At 50.9% G+C, this 17,015-nt stretch overlaps 2 protein-coding genes and 2 long non-coding RNA genes across 12 annotated transcripts in view; 2 read left to right on the forward strand and 2 right to left on the reverse strand.

The window, feature by feature from the left end:
- The window catches only part of UPP1 (uridine phosphorylase 1), a 29,629-nt gene extending 17,974 nt beyond the window's left edge, over window positions 1-11,655 (reverse strand). The window contains exon 1 of one of the 3 annotated variants that reach the window (XM_027124156.1): window positions 11,645-11,655. The gene's annotated coding sequence lies outside the window, so the exon portion shown is untranslated. Of the gene's footprint in view, window positions 1-586; window positions 607-6,758; window positions 6,873-11,644 lie in introns of those variants that run through there. The other 2 variants (XM_027124154.1, XM_027124155.1) reach the window with 2 other exon arrangements.
- Window positions 3,227-3,758, forward strand: LOC113629587 (uncharacterized). The gene is made up of 2 exons (XR_003436624.1): window positions 3,227-3,274; window positions 3,400-3,758. It is a non-coding gene; the product is annotated as an uncharacterized LOC113629587 (long non-coding RNA).
- LOC113629588 (uncharacterized) lies at window positions 6,994-8,377 on the forward strand. The gene is made up of 2 exons (XR_003436625.1): window positions 6,994-7,211; window positions 7,509-8,377. It is a non-coding gene; the product is annotated as an uncharacterized LOC113629588 (long non-coding RNA).
- Window positions 10,241-17,015, reverse strand: part of CUNH7orf57 (chromosome unknown C7orf57 homolog) — a 16,909-nt gene continuing 10,134 nt past the window's right edge. For 5 of the 7 annotated variants that reach the window (XM_027124148.1, XM_027124147.1, XM_027124150.1 and 2 more), the window contains 5 exons: window positions 16,726-16,882; window positions 15,586-15,683; window positions 13,936-14,141; window positions 13,039-13,053; window positions 10,241-11,134 (listed from right to left, as the gene is read on the reverse strand). In XM_027124148.1, the coding sequence (XP_026979949.1) occupies window positions 11,088-11,134; window positions 13,039-13,053; window positions 13,936-14,141; window positions 15,586-15,683; window positions 16,726-16,882 (523 nt within the window). In that variant the 3' untranslated portion in view covers window positions 10,241-11,087. Of the gene's footprint in view, window positions 11,135-13,038; window positions 13,054-13,935; window positions 14,142-15,585; window positions 15,686-16,725; window positions 16,883-17,015 lie in introns of those variants that run through there. The other 2 variants (XM_027124153.1, XM_027124151.1) reach the window with 2 other exon arrangements.

Here is a 17,015-nt window from a genome sequence, read left to right on the forward strand (position 1 = left end):
CTCTCCCTTGTCCACTGAGAGATGAAGTAGGGCTTGGGGTCCCCTCCTCCTGCAATCCGTCCCCTCCTGGCTGCTGGCTCTTCCTCTGTGGGTAGGGGGTGGGGAGCTCAGAAAGAGGAAGAGCTAGAGGCGCCTTCCCACGGGGCAGCAGCTGAATCAGAGGTGCACAGTGCACCCCAGAAGGTCCCCAACCCCTATTTTCCAGGAAAGGAATCTCAGCCACAGAGAAGACCTCCTGTCTGGCCTTGCAGAGAAAGTGTTGCTCTCTAGGCCGGGTGGCTTCTCCTGCCCCTGAGCCAGAGAACCGCTTTCCCTGCCTCGGCCTTGCCCTCTGCTGCCCCAGACCTGGGCTCCTTCCTGAGTCTGCTCGGGGTCTGCTTCCCCTTGTACTCTCAGTACCAGGTGATTGCTCCCCTCCAGGCTGCGACCCCGCCCACCCCCCACCCCCAAAGTAACTCCTCCTTGGGCCTGAGCCTCATCCTGGGGGCAGCAAGGCTTTACTGAACCAACTCTGTGCAGAGAAAATCACAGACTTTTGCAATGTTCTAATTGGAAATTTCCCCACTAAATATCTTAAGACACTTATAGGTGGAGTGAGCACACAGGCAGGTTGGCCTGGGAGTCCCGGTATAGTCACCAGAGCCACATTTCATTCTCAGAAGGACCTGGGTGTGGAGGATCAATGATATGGCCACGCCCCCACCCCACCCCCTACCCCGCCCACTGAAAAAGGTCAAAGGTGGGGAGGCGGTGAACCTCTCAATTTACTTCCCCTGAGACCAGTTAGAACAGGACGGGGAGCCCAGGAGCCACTCTACTCTCACTGGCAGGCTGGTTGCTCACCCAGATTCCCCCTTCTTCCAGAGGCCACTAGCGAGGGGAGCGGGCCCCGTTGCTGTGAAAGGAGACCCTGGTGATGATTAAGAAGGGAGTGATAACCACGCAGGGGCACAGGGCAATGGTGGAATCTCAGAAGAAATTTTCAAGTTAAAAAAAAAAGTGCATAAACTTGTAGGCAAACGAATGGCACCAGTCATTCCTGTAAACAGGGAATGTTACCTCCATCAGCCACTGCAGCAGCCCTCATGGTGCACCCCGAGGGGACTCAGGATGGAGAAAAGAAGGACACTGGCCCTAGGTAGTGAAGATGCACATCAAAGGAATGATTTCCATGAGCCCAGACTCTTGCATCTTCCCATACACAGAATAGCACTGAAATCCTTGAGATGCCTGCTTTTCTGATTAGTAGTAATCTTTTAATTACATGTTTGTTCGTTTTTCAGCAAAACTCCCTCTTTATCCTGGCTCCCCCCTTACCTCTTTGGAGCAGTCCCTCAGAGCTCTCTGAGAGGCTGTGTGCTGGGCTAGTCCTCAGGGAGGCCGCCGCATAAAACATACTTCCCAAATGTTAGGTTGTGCTTTTTTTTTTTCAGTCAGCAAGCTGCATTATTTTTTCCAACCGTCAAAGGAATCAGGAAACAGGCCCAGGGGATGCTGCAGTCCCTTTACCAACAAGGCCCAAGTTTGGTCCACTGGGGTTTAACACGGAGAGGAGGAGTCCCCCAGGGTCCACTGTAGTCTGTTCAACTCCGGGTCACAACTTAAGGCATAGACAAACACTCGTGGGGGGATGCCCCACCGTCTACTCTGCACGCAGAGGCCCAGGGCGGGCACTGTCCAGCACTGCCCTTGTGCAGTGTAACTAGGAGAGGCCATTCATAGGTGAGCTCATTCAGAGAATTTAGGGAATGTTTCTGACAACCGCTTTTTCAATTGTTTTACTGAATTAATGTTATCATGCACCTGGACCTGTTTCCTCCAACAGATAATATGTATGTGCATTTCCTAAGGACACACGCTTGACATCATACAGCAGACTTCTAGCCTGGGCATCATCCCAGGACGAAACCTGTGGAGCATACACTTCGTTTCCTCCGTGGCGGAGAAAATACAGCTTGCCAAACCCCATCACTGAATTAGCGTCGCAGCGCTGTCCAACCAGGAAAGACTCAAGGTGGTTGGTCTGTCTGCCCCGCCTCAGCCCCTGTGGCTGTGGATGGAGCTGCAACACCAGGGGGGATTCGGGCACTTGCCTGGTACTTTTAGTTCACCTTTTTAGTAACTTAATGCCTTTCTAATTAAGTATTATCTGTAAGAGAGCAGATAGTGCTAAGCATTGCACACATTAGTCATCCAATGTGTCAAATCCCCAACAGGTAGCTGTCCTGGTTCCTCAAGGCGTACCTATTCAGGTTAGAACCCGCACCCGCTGGGGTGTGTGTGATCTGAAGGGAGATGAGAAAGACCCAGGGCTCTGAGAAGCTGGAGTCCACTGCCGCAAACACGAGTGACCATGAGCTCCAATGCAGGTCGGCTGACGGAGAGCCAGGGAAAGGTGCAAACAGCGCCCGGAGGTCTATCTAGTTCAGCGTGAGGAATGGGTTGTTTCTTAGTGGTCCCTGACTAGGAATAGCCAGGAAAAGATGTGGCAGAGAGAGGACAGGACTAACGGTATTTACAACAAGGAGACATGAAACCCCATGAGATATGTGGAGGGTGCAGAAGAAACAGCTCAGCCAGCTCAGCATGGGGAGACGGGATTCGGGCGCTGGTTAGGGGCCAGGTGCCCAGACAGCCGCGTGTCACCACCGACAACGTGACACCGTCCTGGGGGTGACCGGGGGACTCGGAAAACCTGGAAGCAGGGAATGACAGTCAGAGGTTTGTATATTGGATCCACACAAAGGGCTCCAGAATAAGCCACTGTCACATAACAACTATTCGGAGCTGAAGACTTTGAGTTCCCGAAAGCCCGTACCTGCCTGAACCTAGAGACTTCCAAACATGTCACCACCCCTCCTAGGAAAAAACTCTTTTCTCTGAAAAAAACCCAAATAGATATTGTCCTATCTTATATCTCATCTCTTTTTCTAAGGGGCCATTTGTCTCTCAGAAGTCCTCTGTGTTTCTCTAAGTGCCCTTTTGGCCCCACCCCCTTCTGTCATTTTCTCTCCCAGAAGTGCCTCTCTGCCTCTCCCCACCCCTTTTTTTTTTTTTTGCGGTTCGCAGGCTTCTCACTGCTGCGGCCTCTCCCGTTGCGGAGCACAGGCTCTGGACGCGCAGGCTCAGCGGCCATGGCTCCCGGGACCAGCCGCTCCGCGGCATGTGGGATCTTCCCGGATCGGGGCACGAACCCGCATCCCCCCGCATCGGCAGGCGGACTCTCAACCACTGCGCTACCAGGGAAGCCCTCCCCACCCCCTCTTTTAAGATGGTATATAAGCCCCAAATTCCAACTACCTCCTGAAATCACATTTTTCTCTGAACTCTCCCATACACATGTAAATAAAAATCTGTCTTTTCTCTTGCTAATCTGTCTTTTGTCTTTTTAACCTGCAGTCCCCCAAGAACTGAATCTAAGAGGATAGAAGCTTTTCCTCCCTGCAGTTGGATTTGAAGGACACACAGCGTGAGCAGAGATGCAGTCAGAAAAGGAAAGTGTGGCACCTTCCACATCCAGGAGGCGAATCCAAAGGGCTGGAAGGTGGTATCAGGGTGAGGCTGCCAGGGATGCCTGTGTCGAGGGGGAGGACAGGGAAAGAAGGCCACAGTGTGATGTTCCAAGCAAGGGGTGAGGTTGGACGTTTCGTCAGAGGCACTGGGTTCCTGCACAAGGTGCCTGCAGCCGTCACCCGAGGCAGAAATGCCGGGGGATACGGGGCCGCCGGTAGGAACTAGGCGCCTGGGGCCGAGTCCAGTACTAGAGAAGCATGGACTTTCCACTCTGTCATTCAGGGGGCAGCAGGGTCCCAGGTGAGCCCTAGTCCAGAGACAGGGCTTCCAGGAGAGCTGACGGCTTTCCCACAGCCCGGCCGACCAGTGGCGTGAGACCCCCCGACTTGGAGCCTGTCTCAGAAAGCATGCCTTCTAACAAACACTGTCCCAAGGGCCGCGGGTGTCCTAAAGGTGTCTCCTCTCACTTTCCAGGACCCCATGTTCTCTAAACAGGAGGGTTTCACTAGATTCCGGCCGGGAGGTGCCACCTCCCAGAGAACTCTGATCCTGGCTCTGGGGTCTCAGGCTCCTCGACTGCTAGGGGACCCCATGGGCCCACTGCCTGGGGCGCTGAGCCAATAAACACACCAGGTACTTCTGATTAAAGCAGGAGCCTTTACTGCTGGTAACAAGGAAGGAGACAGGGAGCTAGCCGTCCAAGCACCGTCTCCCCAGCTGCGGGATGGGGATGCTTTAAGCCAAAGGCACATGCGTACTCATGAAAGGGCACACGTGACCTTCCGTGTAGACGGGAGTTCTGGACGCCCTTGCCAAGTTCTGGACGCCCTTGCGGACAATATGCCCCAACACACAGTGCATGTGCAAACATGGCGGCAATCCCACCCTTGGGGCAGATATTTTAGCATTAAAAAGAGGTAAAGGTCACTCTAGATTGACAAAATCCAGGCACCTGATTGTGGGTCCCAAAGGTCAGCATCACCACCCCTTAGGCACCAGTTAATCTGGTGGTTGGGCGCTTAAAGGGGTTTGGATCCTGCAAAACAGCTCAAGAATGTGCTTCAGGCCAATCTTTCCCTTTGAAACAAAACGGGGAGTCTTTATGACTGATTCTTGCCTTTGCTATGGTGACTTCTCTTGCCTGAGAACAGTTGGTTGTTCCTGAACTATTTGTTCCTTTTTAAATCATTAATTACTGAGAACTACCCTTTGTTTCCACCTGAGACACGGGAGGCCATCGCTCACCTTCCTCCCAACCACCATTGAAGGGAACACAGTGCGAACCGAAATTCGCACTCTAGCTCTTAATGTGGGCCTGTCAGCGCACGTTACAATTTCTCTGTTGCCTGTTCTACTTCCATGAGATACGACATTATCTGGTTTGACCCCACCCCTTCCTTACTTAAGACTGTCTCAGCAACACTAACTTTGCAAAATCAAAACACCCTTCAGTTGGTTTTGGTTTTCTTGTTTTGTTGTTGTTCTGTTTTATTTTAGTTTTAACCCACTAAACCAAATTCAGACAGGTGGGTTACTTTGGCATACAGCTAAGTGTGTAAACGTTTATAACTTTTTTTTTTTTTTTTTTTTGCGGTACGCGGGCTTCTCACCATTGGGGCCCCTCCTGCCGCGGAACACAGGCTCCAGACGCGCAGGCTCAGCGGCCACGGCCCACGGGCCCAGCCACTCCGCTGCATGTGGGATCCTCCAGGACCAGGGCACGAACCCGTGTCCCCTGCATCGGCAGGCGGACTCCCAACCACTGTGCCACCAGGGAAGCCTATAACATTTTTTTTTTAATGAACGTATTTCAAAAGCGAATGTGTGTGTGTATATGGGAGGAAGTGAAAGAAATGTTCAGGGTTTACCTTTAAGAAGTGGGAAAAGCTGCAAGTTTCACTTTCTGTTATATGTTAGTTTTGGTTCTTTTTTTTTTTTTAACAATGAGTTTGTATTAATTTTTTGATTAACGAAAAAGTCCACTTGGACAAAAGCCAATGTAAAGAAAAACTACTTTGTCTGTTTCAACTAAAGTGTTACTTCAGTGCCCACCAGGGCTGAAAGTCCTAGAAAAGACTATAATTCATGCCCGATAAACCTGGCTGAATCAAGGAGTCTAGTAGAGAGATAACTAGAAGGTCAGTTTGGCCTCTGAAAAGGGAAAAAAGTCATGGAAGACTGGCTGAGAAGTGGGAGAGTGGAGCCCAGTGCTGAGAGCCTGGCAGAGTGAAAGCAGACAGGATGGGAGGGGTTGGCAGGGTGGGAAACCCAGATGGAGACAATCTTTCTATTCAGGGAAATCGCAAGTCTTTTAAAAGCCAAGGTCACAGCCAACGAATAGAACCGAAGGTCTCTTTGACCCGGAAAACAGAATAAGTGGGGAAAGATGGGCCAAAGTGAGGCCAGGCTAGTCAGGGCAAGGTGGCGGAGAGGCAGACGGAAGGACGGAAAACAGCCGAGGGGAGTGCAGAGCGCAGGGTCGCCACGCCTGGAGCCGGCCTCGAAGGCCTTCCAGGAAATGGTCCTGTTCTAACCTGGATTTCAGACGGGGTTTCTCTGCAATTCACCATGGGCGGGGAGCCGCCCAGGGCACGGCTGACCTCTGGCGGGGAGGGCCAAAGACCGCCAGTCCTGGAGGAAGGGCGGTGGGGGCAGGGAGACTTCGGGCCGGTGACCTTGAGTCCCCGGGTCACGCCCCGACCCCGGAGCCGGCGAGGCTGCCCCAGGTGCCAGTCTTAAGAACAGCCTGCTGCATACAAGAGCTGCAGATGGACCCGCTCCCCGCTGCAAATCGGATTTGTGTCAGATACTCTGTGACTGAAGTTTCTCTTTTGACCTGCCGGACACCTCGACGCCAGTATTTTACGCTATGACACTTTGTCGTCTGTTGGCTCAAGGCGCACACCTGAGTCCATTTGAACTCTGCAAGTACGGTAACACTCATTCTCCAAAACGGAATTTCCCCTCTCCCCCGACAAGAAGGGGACGTTCCAAATGCTCCCGATTCCCTTCCCGCTCAATTTGGACTGAGGAAGACCTGCCCAGCTCCGCCACGCGCGAATCGCCTCCGCCAGGTGGACCAGCATCCGGACGGCGCCCTCCGCGCAATCCTCCCCACCCGCCCTCCCGGCACACCCTCCCCACATATCCTCCCCGCGCGCCCTCCACGCACATTCTGCCCGCGCCCCCTCCACGCACAGCCTCCCCGCAGATGGCCCCGCGTCCGCGAGCCCGAGTCGCCTCACCGGCAGGTCGATTATTCCTGAAAACAGGACGCTGGCCGCAGACACTTCCCGTGCAGGGACCGCCACGGGTTGCGCCCGACGCCTGCCGAGAGCTACCGGCGAGCGAGTGGAGTAGGGCCGCCCGGGGGTCCCCGCCCGCCCGCCAGCCCCTCCTCCTCTCCCGGGGCCCCTCCCCTCCCGGCGCCCCCGCCCCACCCCCGCCTGGTTTCTTGTTCCGCAGCGGGCGGCGGCGGATGACCAGCAGGTTACTAATTGAAACCAGTTGCCTCGCCCACGACACCTCCCTGCGGCTTCCTCCCCGCCTGACAGCAGAGACGTGGGGGACAGAGGTGACTACCCGAGGTCACCGCTCATGCTAGAGCCCGGGTGTCCGCGGGGCCCACCCCGAGCGCGAGCCGGAGGGCCGGGGGAAAGTGGCAGAGAGGATGAAGATGGGGAGCCCTGGGCCCCGGGGTAGGAGTGGGGCCGGGCAGGCCAGGCGCGCTGCGCTGGGTTTCCCTTTGGGACCATCCTGGTCCTGGGAGCACCCGGCACCCGGGAAGGCCCGGGAGGAAATGACTCATTCATTCAGAACCACCAGCTGAGGCGGCGGAACTGCCTCCGGGTCTCCTGCCAGAGCTGCCTGTCCCGTCACGTACCGGGCAGGGGTGGGGGGAGGAGGTGCGGGGAGCCCTGTTCTCTGGGGCGGTGGATGGCACTGGCCTGCTACCCCTGGGGGATGAAGGTCTCCTTTTCCTTCCTTTCCAACAGGCTGCACAGGAGCCAGAAAACCAAATACCAAAGACTTACCTATTTGTTAAGTTACACCTGGTAAATGTGACACCTGGAAACAAGTTGTGTCCAGCCTTCTCTAAACCACACGGGTGAACCCAGCCCAGCCCCGGCCAGCTCCAGCGCGGATCCCTCAGCTAGCAAAGCCAAGGACACCCCGCCGTCACCTCCCCAGGCCAGCCCAACCCACCAGAGAACTCCAAAGGTTTCTGCAGAACTGGTTGCCCTGCACCAAGTGGTGACACCAACTCAGTCGGGCTCACCCAAACCCCAGAGTGATTCCAAGCTCGGATTCTCCCAAAGCTGAGAGTATTTCAGAGATACTCAGTGAGGCTTCCTGCTGCTTCCCACCGGCCAAGTCCCTCTCCAGCCCAGGGCTGCCCTACTTCCTGGATGCCTCTCAGAGCGACGGTGGAGACCCTGAAGAAACCCATCAGGAGGTCATGAACCAACATCATGGGGCAGAGCCAGCATTTGATCCTTAATGAGACAGGATGGAGGAGAAAAGCACCCCTCCTGGCACACGCGATGGGGAGGAGGGGGGGTAAGGTACCTCCGTGTCACACAGGGTATTCTCAGGCCGCCCACCCAAACATTCAGGAGTGCCCCCAGGCACCTGATGGATGCCACCTGCTGACAGGCTGGCACCCACTGGGCCTTCACCTGCAGGAGTGCTGCGGGCAGATGCACAGGAAAGGGCAGCCCCCCCACCCCCCAGTGTCCCCTCTGGGACATCACACACAGAGGCGCATGAGAGCCCAGGGTTATCCACATGGCTCTGCCTGCAGGCCGTTTTCCACGAGCTTTCTGCCCCATTGCTTTCGCTCTAAACCATTAACTGGTGCTGTCTGTAGTGAATTTTCCCTCATGTGAATTACCCTGGTGCCCTTGGCCGCACTGCGTGCTGGCCGGTGACTTGCTGAACTCATCCCTCACATGCGAACGATGCCCATTGCTGCAGGGGTCGACGAGGGTCAGATGAGATACAAAAGCCTGTTATGATTTTTTTTTTAATGTATTTATTTTTGTCTGCGTTGGGTCTTCATTGCTGCCCGTGGGCTTTCTCTAGTTGCCGCGAGCCAGGGCAGCTCTTCGTTGTGGTGCACGGGCTTCTCATTGCGGTGGCTTCTCTTGTTGTGGAGCATGGGCTCTAGGCGCACAGCCTTCAGTAGTTGCGGCACATGCGCTCAGTAGTTGTGACTCGCGGACTATAGAGTACAGGCTCAGTAGTTGTGGCGCGCGGGCTTAGTTGCTCCGCGGCATGTGGGATCTTCCTGGACCAGGGCTCGAACCCTTGTCCCTTGCATTGTCAAGCAGATTCTTAACCACTGAGCCACCAGGAAGCTCCTCTGCTGCTTTTTAATGTACAATCTGGCCAATTTTTGAAGATGTTTCCTGGGCTCGAGTTAAGCCCTTTGTAGGGTGCGAAGTACCTCATTCTCTTCCGTCATCATATCTGCTCTAATTCCTGACATTTATTTCCACTTTCTTTCCATGGTGCCTTACTTGTTATTGTACTGCTCTGCATTCTCCTCCTTGAAGCTATTCTCCGTCTTTCCTCTCTTCCACTAACTTCTACTTTGCTTTTCATAGAGCGTGACCTCTGGGCCCATTTCAGGCAGATCTCAGGCTCTGTACTAAATCAGTTAACAGAGGTTAGAATCCCAGCTTTCTCCAGGGATGCTGGCTTTCCTATGTGTATCTGGGGCTCCCTTCATGGGCAAGTTGACCACCAAATTGAATATTAGATTTATGAAAGCTGAGAGAATGATTGAGTACAGTGTCAGATATTGTGTCAGGAACCTTGTTGAAACTTATTTTGATTAATCATCATTACAGCGCTTGGATAGGAAGTATCTCCTTTTTATTTATGTATTTATGTATGTATTTAGTGGCCGCACTACATGGCTTGTGGGATGGCCTGTTGGGGCTGGAATCCGTGCCCCCTGCATTGGAAGCGCAGAGTCTTAACCACTGGACCACCAGGGAAGTCCCGGATGTATCTCCTTTTGATAAAGGAGGAAACCAAGGCTCAGAGCTAAGCTCTGTGAGCTGGGCTGTGTTGAGCCTGTCAGAAAAACATCATGACACTGGAAGGGTGTGTGTGAGTGTGCATGCATGCACATACGTGTGAAAGTACTATTTCATTAAACACTTCTTTTGCTGGTTTTAACTGACAATTTATATTTAGTATGATCTAGCTATATTTTTGATCTTTTGGCAAAAGTGCTTTACTTCAGAACAATTAGATGGAATGTGCAAATCTTCTGTTTTCATAACGTTTGTTTTCTATTACCAAGCAGAAAGTTAACTGCACGACTGGCTTTTTCAATAACAGACCCCAGGTGCCCTGCATGGAGCCGAGATCTGATCACAGGTCCCTGCCCCAAACTCTGTCCTCTCCCTAAAACCACGGGTTTCTGCTACTCTAATATCCTCAAAATGGATCGAAGGGTCTTAAGCTACTGATACCTGTTCCTGATGGTTTTTTCTTGGGGGGGGGGGCGGGTTGAGAATGAGGTAGGGATTGAAGTAGAGAAAGGAAGGGGGAGGGGAGAAACCAGGGACAGTCGGCACCTTCCTCTAGAGCAGACTCTTTCCCTTCACCGCACGCGCCACTCACGTCCTCTGAGCTGTGTAGTTACCCAACCACATGCATCCATGCGTTCAGTTCAGTATATCGTTTAAAGAATTAATTGAAAACGTTTAGATTTTACGTGAGCAAATGCATGATAAGTTTATTCTGGGAAAGAAGCTAAAACATCTCTGAACTTACTTGGCTCTCTGAAAATCTTCCAGCAGAATATTATTATTTTATGAGTGAATTAAATGTACAAAATATAAAACTACATTTTTATGCTAATTACATATAAATAGCAATGAAATTTATAAACTGAGAGAATTGTCTGAGTAGTAAAACATTTTTGTTAAGACTACTAAATTAAATATTTAAATTAAACATATTTTTACTTAATACAAAATAATAAATGTTCACTATTATGGATTTCAGTTTATGCCAAAAATATTTTCAAACATTTAAAACTAGCAAATGCTACAATGTTTTCATACTAAATGTTTAAAATTTCAAGGCATAATAAATTAATCTGTTTCTTAATATAAACTATTGCACAATATTCTGGAATTAAATACTTTTTGTAACAGAAAAATTATTCCTACAAAGATTACAGGACCAAATAGTGAAAAAGCTTTTGGGTGAGTTATTTCCGGTTAAGAGTCTAAACCGTAGATTTCAACAGAAGTAGTGCCAGTAGAGGCTCACGCGCGGGTGGTGACGTCGGCCGAGGGTGGGAAGGAAGTGGCCTGTTCCGAGACCCTGGGATTTCCCAGGCCAGCGAGGCGCAGTGGCGCAAAGCCCATGCGCCTGGCGTCCCAGAGGGATGCAAGAAACAAAACCCAACACTGGCACCATCTACACAGCAGCGACGTCAAATCTGTTCTAAGATGGATCATTTCGTGAGAATCTATGTTAACAAACTGTAACAGGAGCCTTATAACTATAGCTGTTACATAGGTCCTAGCTGCACATCACAGCGGGGTTTATCTGCGCTCCGCGGGCGCTGAGGCAGTTGGAGGTGCTACTGGACCTGCAGTGCAAAATAAAGATAAGACTTTAAGGGCAAAGAGACAAAAGATGGCGCGTTTTATAAATTAAAAAATTGAACCTATTAATTTTAACTAAAAGAAAACATGCACCTCTGCACCTATTTATAATGATTGTTACTGAAGTCGACACAAAAGTCTAGTGCACGGTCCTACCCGCAGCCACAAATCGCACGTCGGAAACATCAGCCTCCAACTTGCAGGCGGCTGGTGATCGCTGAGTCAAGCCTGCAAGTGCCGGGAAGGTTCTGCAGACACAGGAGGGCGGAGCTGAACGCGCAGTGGGGCGCGGCCTGGACAGGGGGGCGGCTCAGCTCCACCGGGCTGTTGCGGCCCCAGGGGATGCTGCCCGGCCCCCACCGTGCACCCCGACACCGCACCCTGCGCACCCGCGTTAACGGTGCCACTCATCTAAAAGGCCACTAGCTATCTGGCGTGTCAGAAACACCTCGAGCGGCTGCAAAAATTGCAGTGAAAAATGACAATCCTGCGACAGGTGGAGGGAAAACACACTAAAGAAGCCTTGATGAGGTCCGGACACTTGCAGCGGCCGGCTCGGGTCGGAAAAGGCAAGCTCCGGTGGGCGATTGCTGTTCATCACGTTAAAATCCAGGATGGACAGAGGAGGAGGAACGGGAGACAGAGGGCAGCGAGTGGCCGAGGTCAGCCCCAGCGCGCCGCGGCCGGATCTGAAGTACTGGGGAGGGCGGGGCGGCACCCGGGCAGTGACACCTCGGCGACCCAGAACATGCGCAGAGGCAGGTCTGCTCAGCCAGACGGTGATTCTTCCAGGTTACAGGGGCTTTACCAAGCCTACTTAGTCTTCCACTAATTTTGAACTGTTAAAAATTTCCTCTGAGATTAAGAGGGTCTTGCTGCTAATTTAAACACGTGGAGTATATAGCACTGCAGTGATTTATTTCCCAGTAGAAAGTGTGTCACCTTAATGTCCAACGACAGTTCCTAGACCAGATCAGATATTTTGGTGGTGGTGAGGTAAATTCTATCTACTTAAGACCATGCAGAAAAACAATACTAAAAACCCTCAGAGACCCTGTGCAGGTGGGTCTCTGTGCCTGGGGCATCTGTATTTATTTATTTATATTTTTTAACATCTTTATTGGAGTATAATTGCTTTACAATGTTGTATTAGTTTCTGTTGTATAACAAAGTGAATCAGCTATACATATACATATATCCCCATATCCCCTCCCTCTTGCGTCTCCCTCTCTCCCACCCTCCCTATCCCACCCCTCTAGGTGGTCACAAAGCACCAAGCTGATCTCCCTGTGCTATGCGGCTGCTTCCCGCTAGCTAGCTATTTTACGTTTGGTAGTGTATATAGGGGCACCTGTATTTAAATTAGAGGCCTCTCCTGGCCTTTCACTTCTTTACCATTATTTAAACCCACATTTCTCACGTAGTGTCTAATAAAATGTATGCCTCTGAAGTAAACTGAAATATGCTTTATCTTGTGTGATATGCATAAAAGAATAATTCTGTTGTAATAATGTAAGTGGTCCTTCTTTTGCTGTCCCCAAACTGTGTTTCTAGAAGTCTGACTTTTTTTTTTCTCTTCTTTTTTTTTTTGGCCCCTCTGCGCAGCATGCCGATCTTAGTTCCCTGACCAGGGATGGAACTTGTGCCCCCTGCAATGGAAGCGCGGAGTCTTAACTACTGGACCGCCAGGGAAGTCCTAGAACTCTGACTTTTTAAAGACATAGATATCACCAGCTTTTGTAGTTAGAACACGGGTGGTTTGGAGAGGGACCTCACAGGCTTCTGAGATGCATCATCTCCAGATTGAAGAACTATGTCCATCAATTGTTTTTGTGTCTGAGACACTTTTTATACTTGGTTGCAGGTCAGTTTCTCTATAAATACTCACTTGGAGGAGAAGACTCTGTAATAAAGGACAAGTGCATTAGTTGTTCAATTTAATAAAAGAGGCTAATTTTAAAAGAATTACTCTCAATAATTCCTTAAAAATCAGTAAAAGTTTGTATGACTTAAAATGGCATCATGATGACAATGGAGAGAGGGTATCATTAAGACACTGGCCAGGCCAGTGTGGTGCCCACTGGCCTGGAAGACGGGCAGAGCTCATGTTTACAAAACATCACATAAAACACTTGAGATGCTTGAAGAGACACAACACAGCTCCTTCCTCCGTAATCAGAGAAATGGAGCCTCGGAGTGAAAATAAGTTTCCTAAAGGCAAATGGTCAATAAGTTCTAGAGCTACAGAAACTAAATATCATACTCGATAGACCTTAAGATGGACATGGCCCAAAATAAGACTAATTGTCCCTGTGACAGTGACTGTTGAAAATCAAACTAATAAACTTTTTGAACAGCTAATTTCACGGAAATGTCTCAGCTATTCAAAGTTTAATGACAAAGTTTAAGAAATGCTGATAATGGAACAAATTCAAGCTTGAACTGTGAGTTCTTTTCAGGAACTGGGGCTTTATCTGAAGCTGCCTCAGAGAGGACCAAGCATTGCAGGGATCAGAATCTTTTGGACCCAGGAGACTAAAACTGATATCATGTGTGTGGCACAACACATAAAGCATCAGAATTTTTGACAACTAGAAGAAAATGTAAAGCCACAGAAATAATGACTTTTGCTATTCATCTGAATAAAGAGGAAAGAAGCACAATATATATTATCCTCATGTGTAACTGTAACCTCAATAACTCTGCAGGTTTTTTATGCGGTTTTTAGATCACTCATTATGATATAGGTAATGAGACAAGGGGTCTCAGGGGCCGTGCACTTCACCTGGGCCTTCCTTGGCACCTTCCGGAGCCTCCGGGTCTGGGGGCGGCTCGGCGTCCCACGGAGACTGGGACAGAGACGAAGCAGAGGCCTTGGATGTCTGCAGGGTCCTCTTGTCTCGGTCTGCTTGCTGCTGTAACCACTCAGCGTTATATCCATTGCTAATAAGTTTGGAAACGTTTGTGGGTGAACTGTTTTTTTGACCAGGCCTCAAAAAGAAAAAATTAAGTACTTAAGTACAAAGGTGAAGGGTAATCCAGAAGCGTTCTCAGCGAACATACTGATGGTAAATTAGATGCGTTACTGTCCCTGAAGACACAACAGAGATGCTTCTCCCTCTCTCCCTCTCTCTTTCTCAATCTCTCTCCACTTTTAAGCATAAGGAAGTAACCTCCAAGCATCCTTGTACACAGTGAGCGCACACTTAGTTCAGTTTCCAAAACCTTTCTTCAGAACAGCCAAAGAGAAGAATTCCAGCATTTCCCAGGGATGCCTTCTTCTGAAAGAACCGCCCCTTCCCTGGGGAGGGGTGAGTGACTCAGACTCTACCACTTTCAAACAAACTGTTACTTTCTTAATTAGTTCTTCCTTGTTCATGTTAAAGATTATCTGCTGCTTCTTTACACACTTCTGTCTTCTCTCTGTCATTTACATCGTTGCAGACCTTATCATAACCTCCATTAGGAGAGGCGGGGAGATCAGATGTAAAACAAGTGACGCATATCACCTGTGCCCTCCGACCCTTGGGTTTCTTACTTGTAAATCACTCTGTTGTCAAGAGTCTTCCTAATGGCTCTGGCGGGCTCTCTCTCTCTCTCTCTCTCTATATATATATATAGATAGATAGATAGATAGATAGATATAGATATATAGATATAGATAGATAGGTAGATATAGAAATATAGATGGATATAGATAGAAAGACATAGAGGTATACAGATATAGATAGATAGATAGATAGATGATGGATGATAGATAGATATAATTTTTTTGCCCTCCCAGTCTGAGTGTGGTGCTTTCATGGCATTTGTCACACAATGTAACTGACTGATTGCTCCTCCCCCAGCCTCACTAGAGGAGAAGCAATTGTAAGAAGTAGTCAGACAATTAACGGCATTAATTCTAGCACTACAGTGAGATTCTGGGGACGGGAAGAGAAACAGAAGGCCTCGGGGACCCCCGCTCCAGCTGGGCGAGTAATGAAGTGTCAGGGCGCCTGACAGATGTTCCAGCTGAATGCAGAGCCAAGGACTCACCAGGCACAGACACCAGGGTCCAGGCCTTGGGGACAGAGAATGTCAGGACTGAGTAGCACACACATGTGGCCCCAAGTTTATAGGGTGAGCTTGGGTGACACAGGCTGACAGAGGAGAGAGCTCAGCTCAGCGCTCAGGGTGGGGGAGGATGGGTCCACAGGGGCCCAGGGGGCATCCAGAGGGAAGGGAAAATGGAAGAGGAGGCCAGTAGACAGGGCCAGGCCATGGGAAGTTGTGCCATTGAAGTCACATCACCACAACCTGCTGCTGGGAAGCGAATACTGTTAGGCCGGCATCAGCATCGTGTATTGGAGCCATGGTTGTCACTGTTGTCACTTGGACCAAAGACCAAACCCAAACCGAATCCAGACCACGCTGGCGCAGCCTGTGCACTTACATGGGGGGAAAGGATAGTTTGCTTCCTGCAGGGTCTTTGGGGCCAAGCGGGGTCCCGGCTTTGCTCGGATACTTGGACTTGATGGCTGGTAGCCTCACCTGTACAGAGAGACACACGATACCCTGACTTAGAAGGGTTTGCTCCCTGCACTTTCTCAGCCCCTGCATGGCTCTGTCAATGGTTTGGCGGCAGTACAGCATCCAGCCTTTTATAGGGCATGGGCACCGTGACCCTGGTTAGCATCCGAAGCCTCTGTTTATTGCTGGGAAGTGTCACCAGGAGCAGCCCGTTCACTGAACATGCCAACCCCCCAGAGCCAGGCTCAGGGCTGGGACAGGGTGTCTTGAGGACAGACAGCTGGCCCGCTGCACGCAGCTGACACTGCACAGTGCTCAACTCTGCAAGCCCCGGAATAAACTTCCAGGGTTTCTCTTCCAAGCAGACACTGCGAAGCGGGCTGGGGTCAGGCGAGGAACCTGCCAGCCAGCGAGGCCGCTCCCCTGTCGTGCGGGGGGAGGGCAGCCAACCTTGCTCATCGTCAGGACCCACTGCCGGTTTTAACATGAACGTCACCAGTTCACCCACAGATCCCCACGTCCCAGGAGCCACGCCAGCCCCATGAACCGAGACACCGCCACCAGAAAGCCACTGACCCGAGATGGCCTTCACAGGGTGCCTTTGAAACAGAAATGCCTTGAAAGTGTGTGCCCTGCAGTCAGTGCTCCTTCAAGGTCAAATAGAAATACCCAGGGTTTGCACAGAAGAAAAGCAGCGTCTCCTCTTCCCTTCTTGTCCGTACAGAGTATTCCGGGGAATTTTAACTTAAACCCTTAAACAGAACGGGCTTGTTCAGAGACTGGATAATGTCCTTTCTATCTGGGCAGATGAGAAGTGACGGCCAACTTTCCCAGAGATGAGTGTCAGCTGGTTAAAACACACTCAGTAAAAGGCAATCTTACCTCAAGGATCGCATTCATAAGGAGAAGAAGGAAGCTAATTTCCCGTGGCCTCTGGCCTTTTAGCAGATCGAACTTAAGATGCAGATCCCGGGGCCACGGGACACACCCTGCCGACAAGCACATCGCGGGGCGTGCTCCGGGCGGCAAGCAAAACCATGCCATCTAGTGGGGCTCCAGTCACCTTTTTTTTCTCCTTTACCAGTTCCTCTGCCTCTCTTTGCCAAACCGTCTTCATGTCAAAGTCGAAGGGCCCCCTTCTGGACTCGTAGTTGCCACTGGCGTGATCGCGGTTAGACTCTTCATAAACCATGTAATCCGGTATGGACGCAGCGGGGACCCTGCAGAAACGGACGGAAGGGCCCCGGCCCGCGGCTTAGGGCCACCTCCTGACCTCCCCTCTCTGCCTCCCTCCTTCCCCCTCCCCCCGCCCCAGCACCTAGCTCTGACCTTCTCCAGTCCCCGCCCACCCAC

Source organism: Aethalodelphis obliquidens, unplaced genomic scaffold (assembly GCF_003676395.1).
Source record: "Aethalodelphis obliquidens isolate GAN/ISIS:26980383/991018 unplaced genomic scaffold, ASM367639v1 scaffold27, whole genome shotgun sequence".
Classification (NCBI taxonomy): Eukaryota; Metazoa; Chordata; class Mammalia; order Artiodactyla; family Delphinidae; genus Aethalodelphis; species Aethalodelphis obliquidens.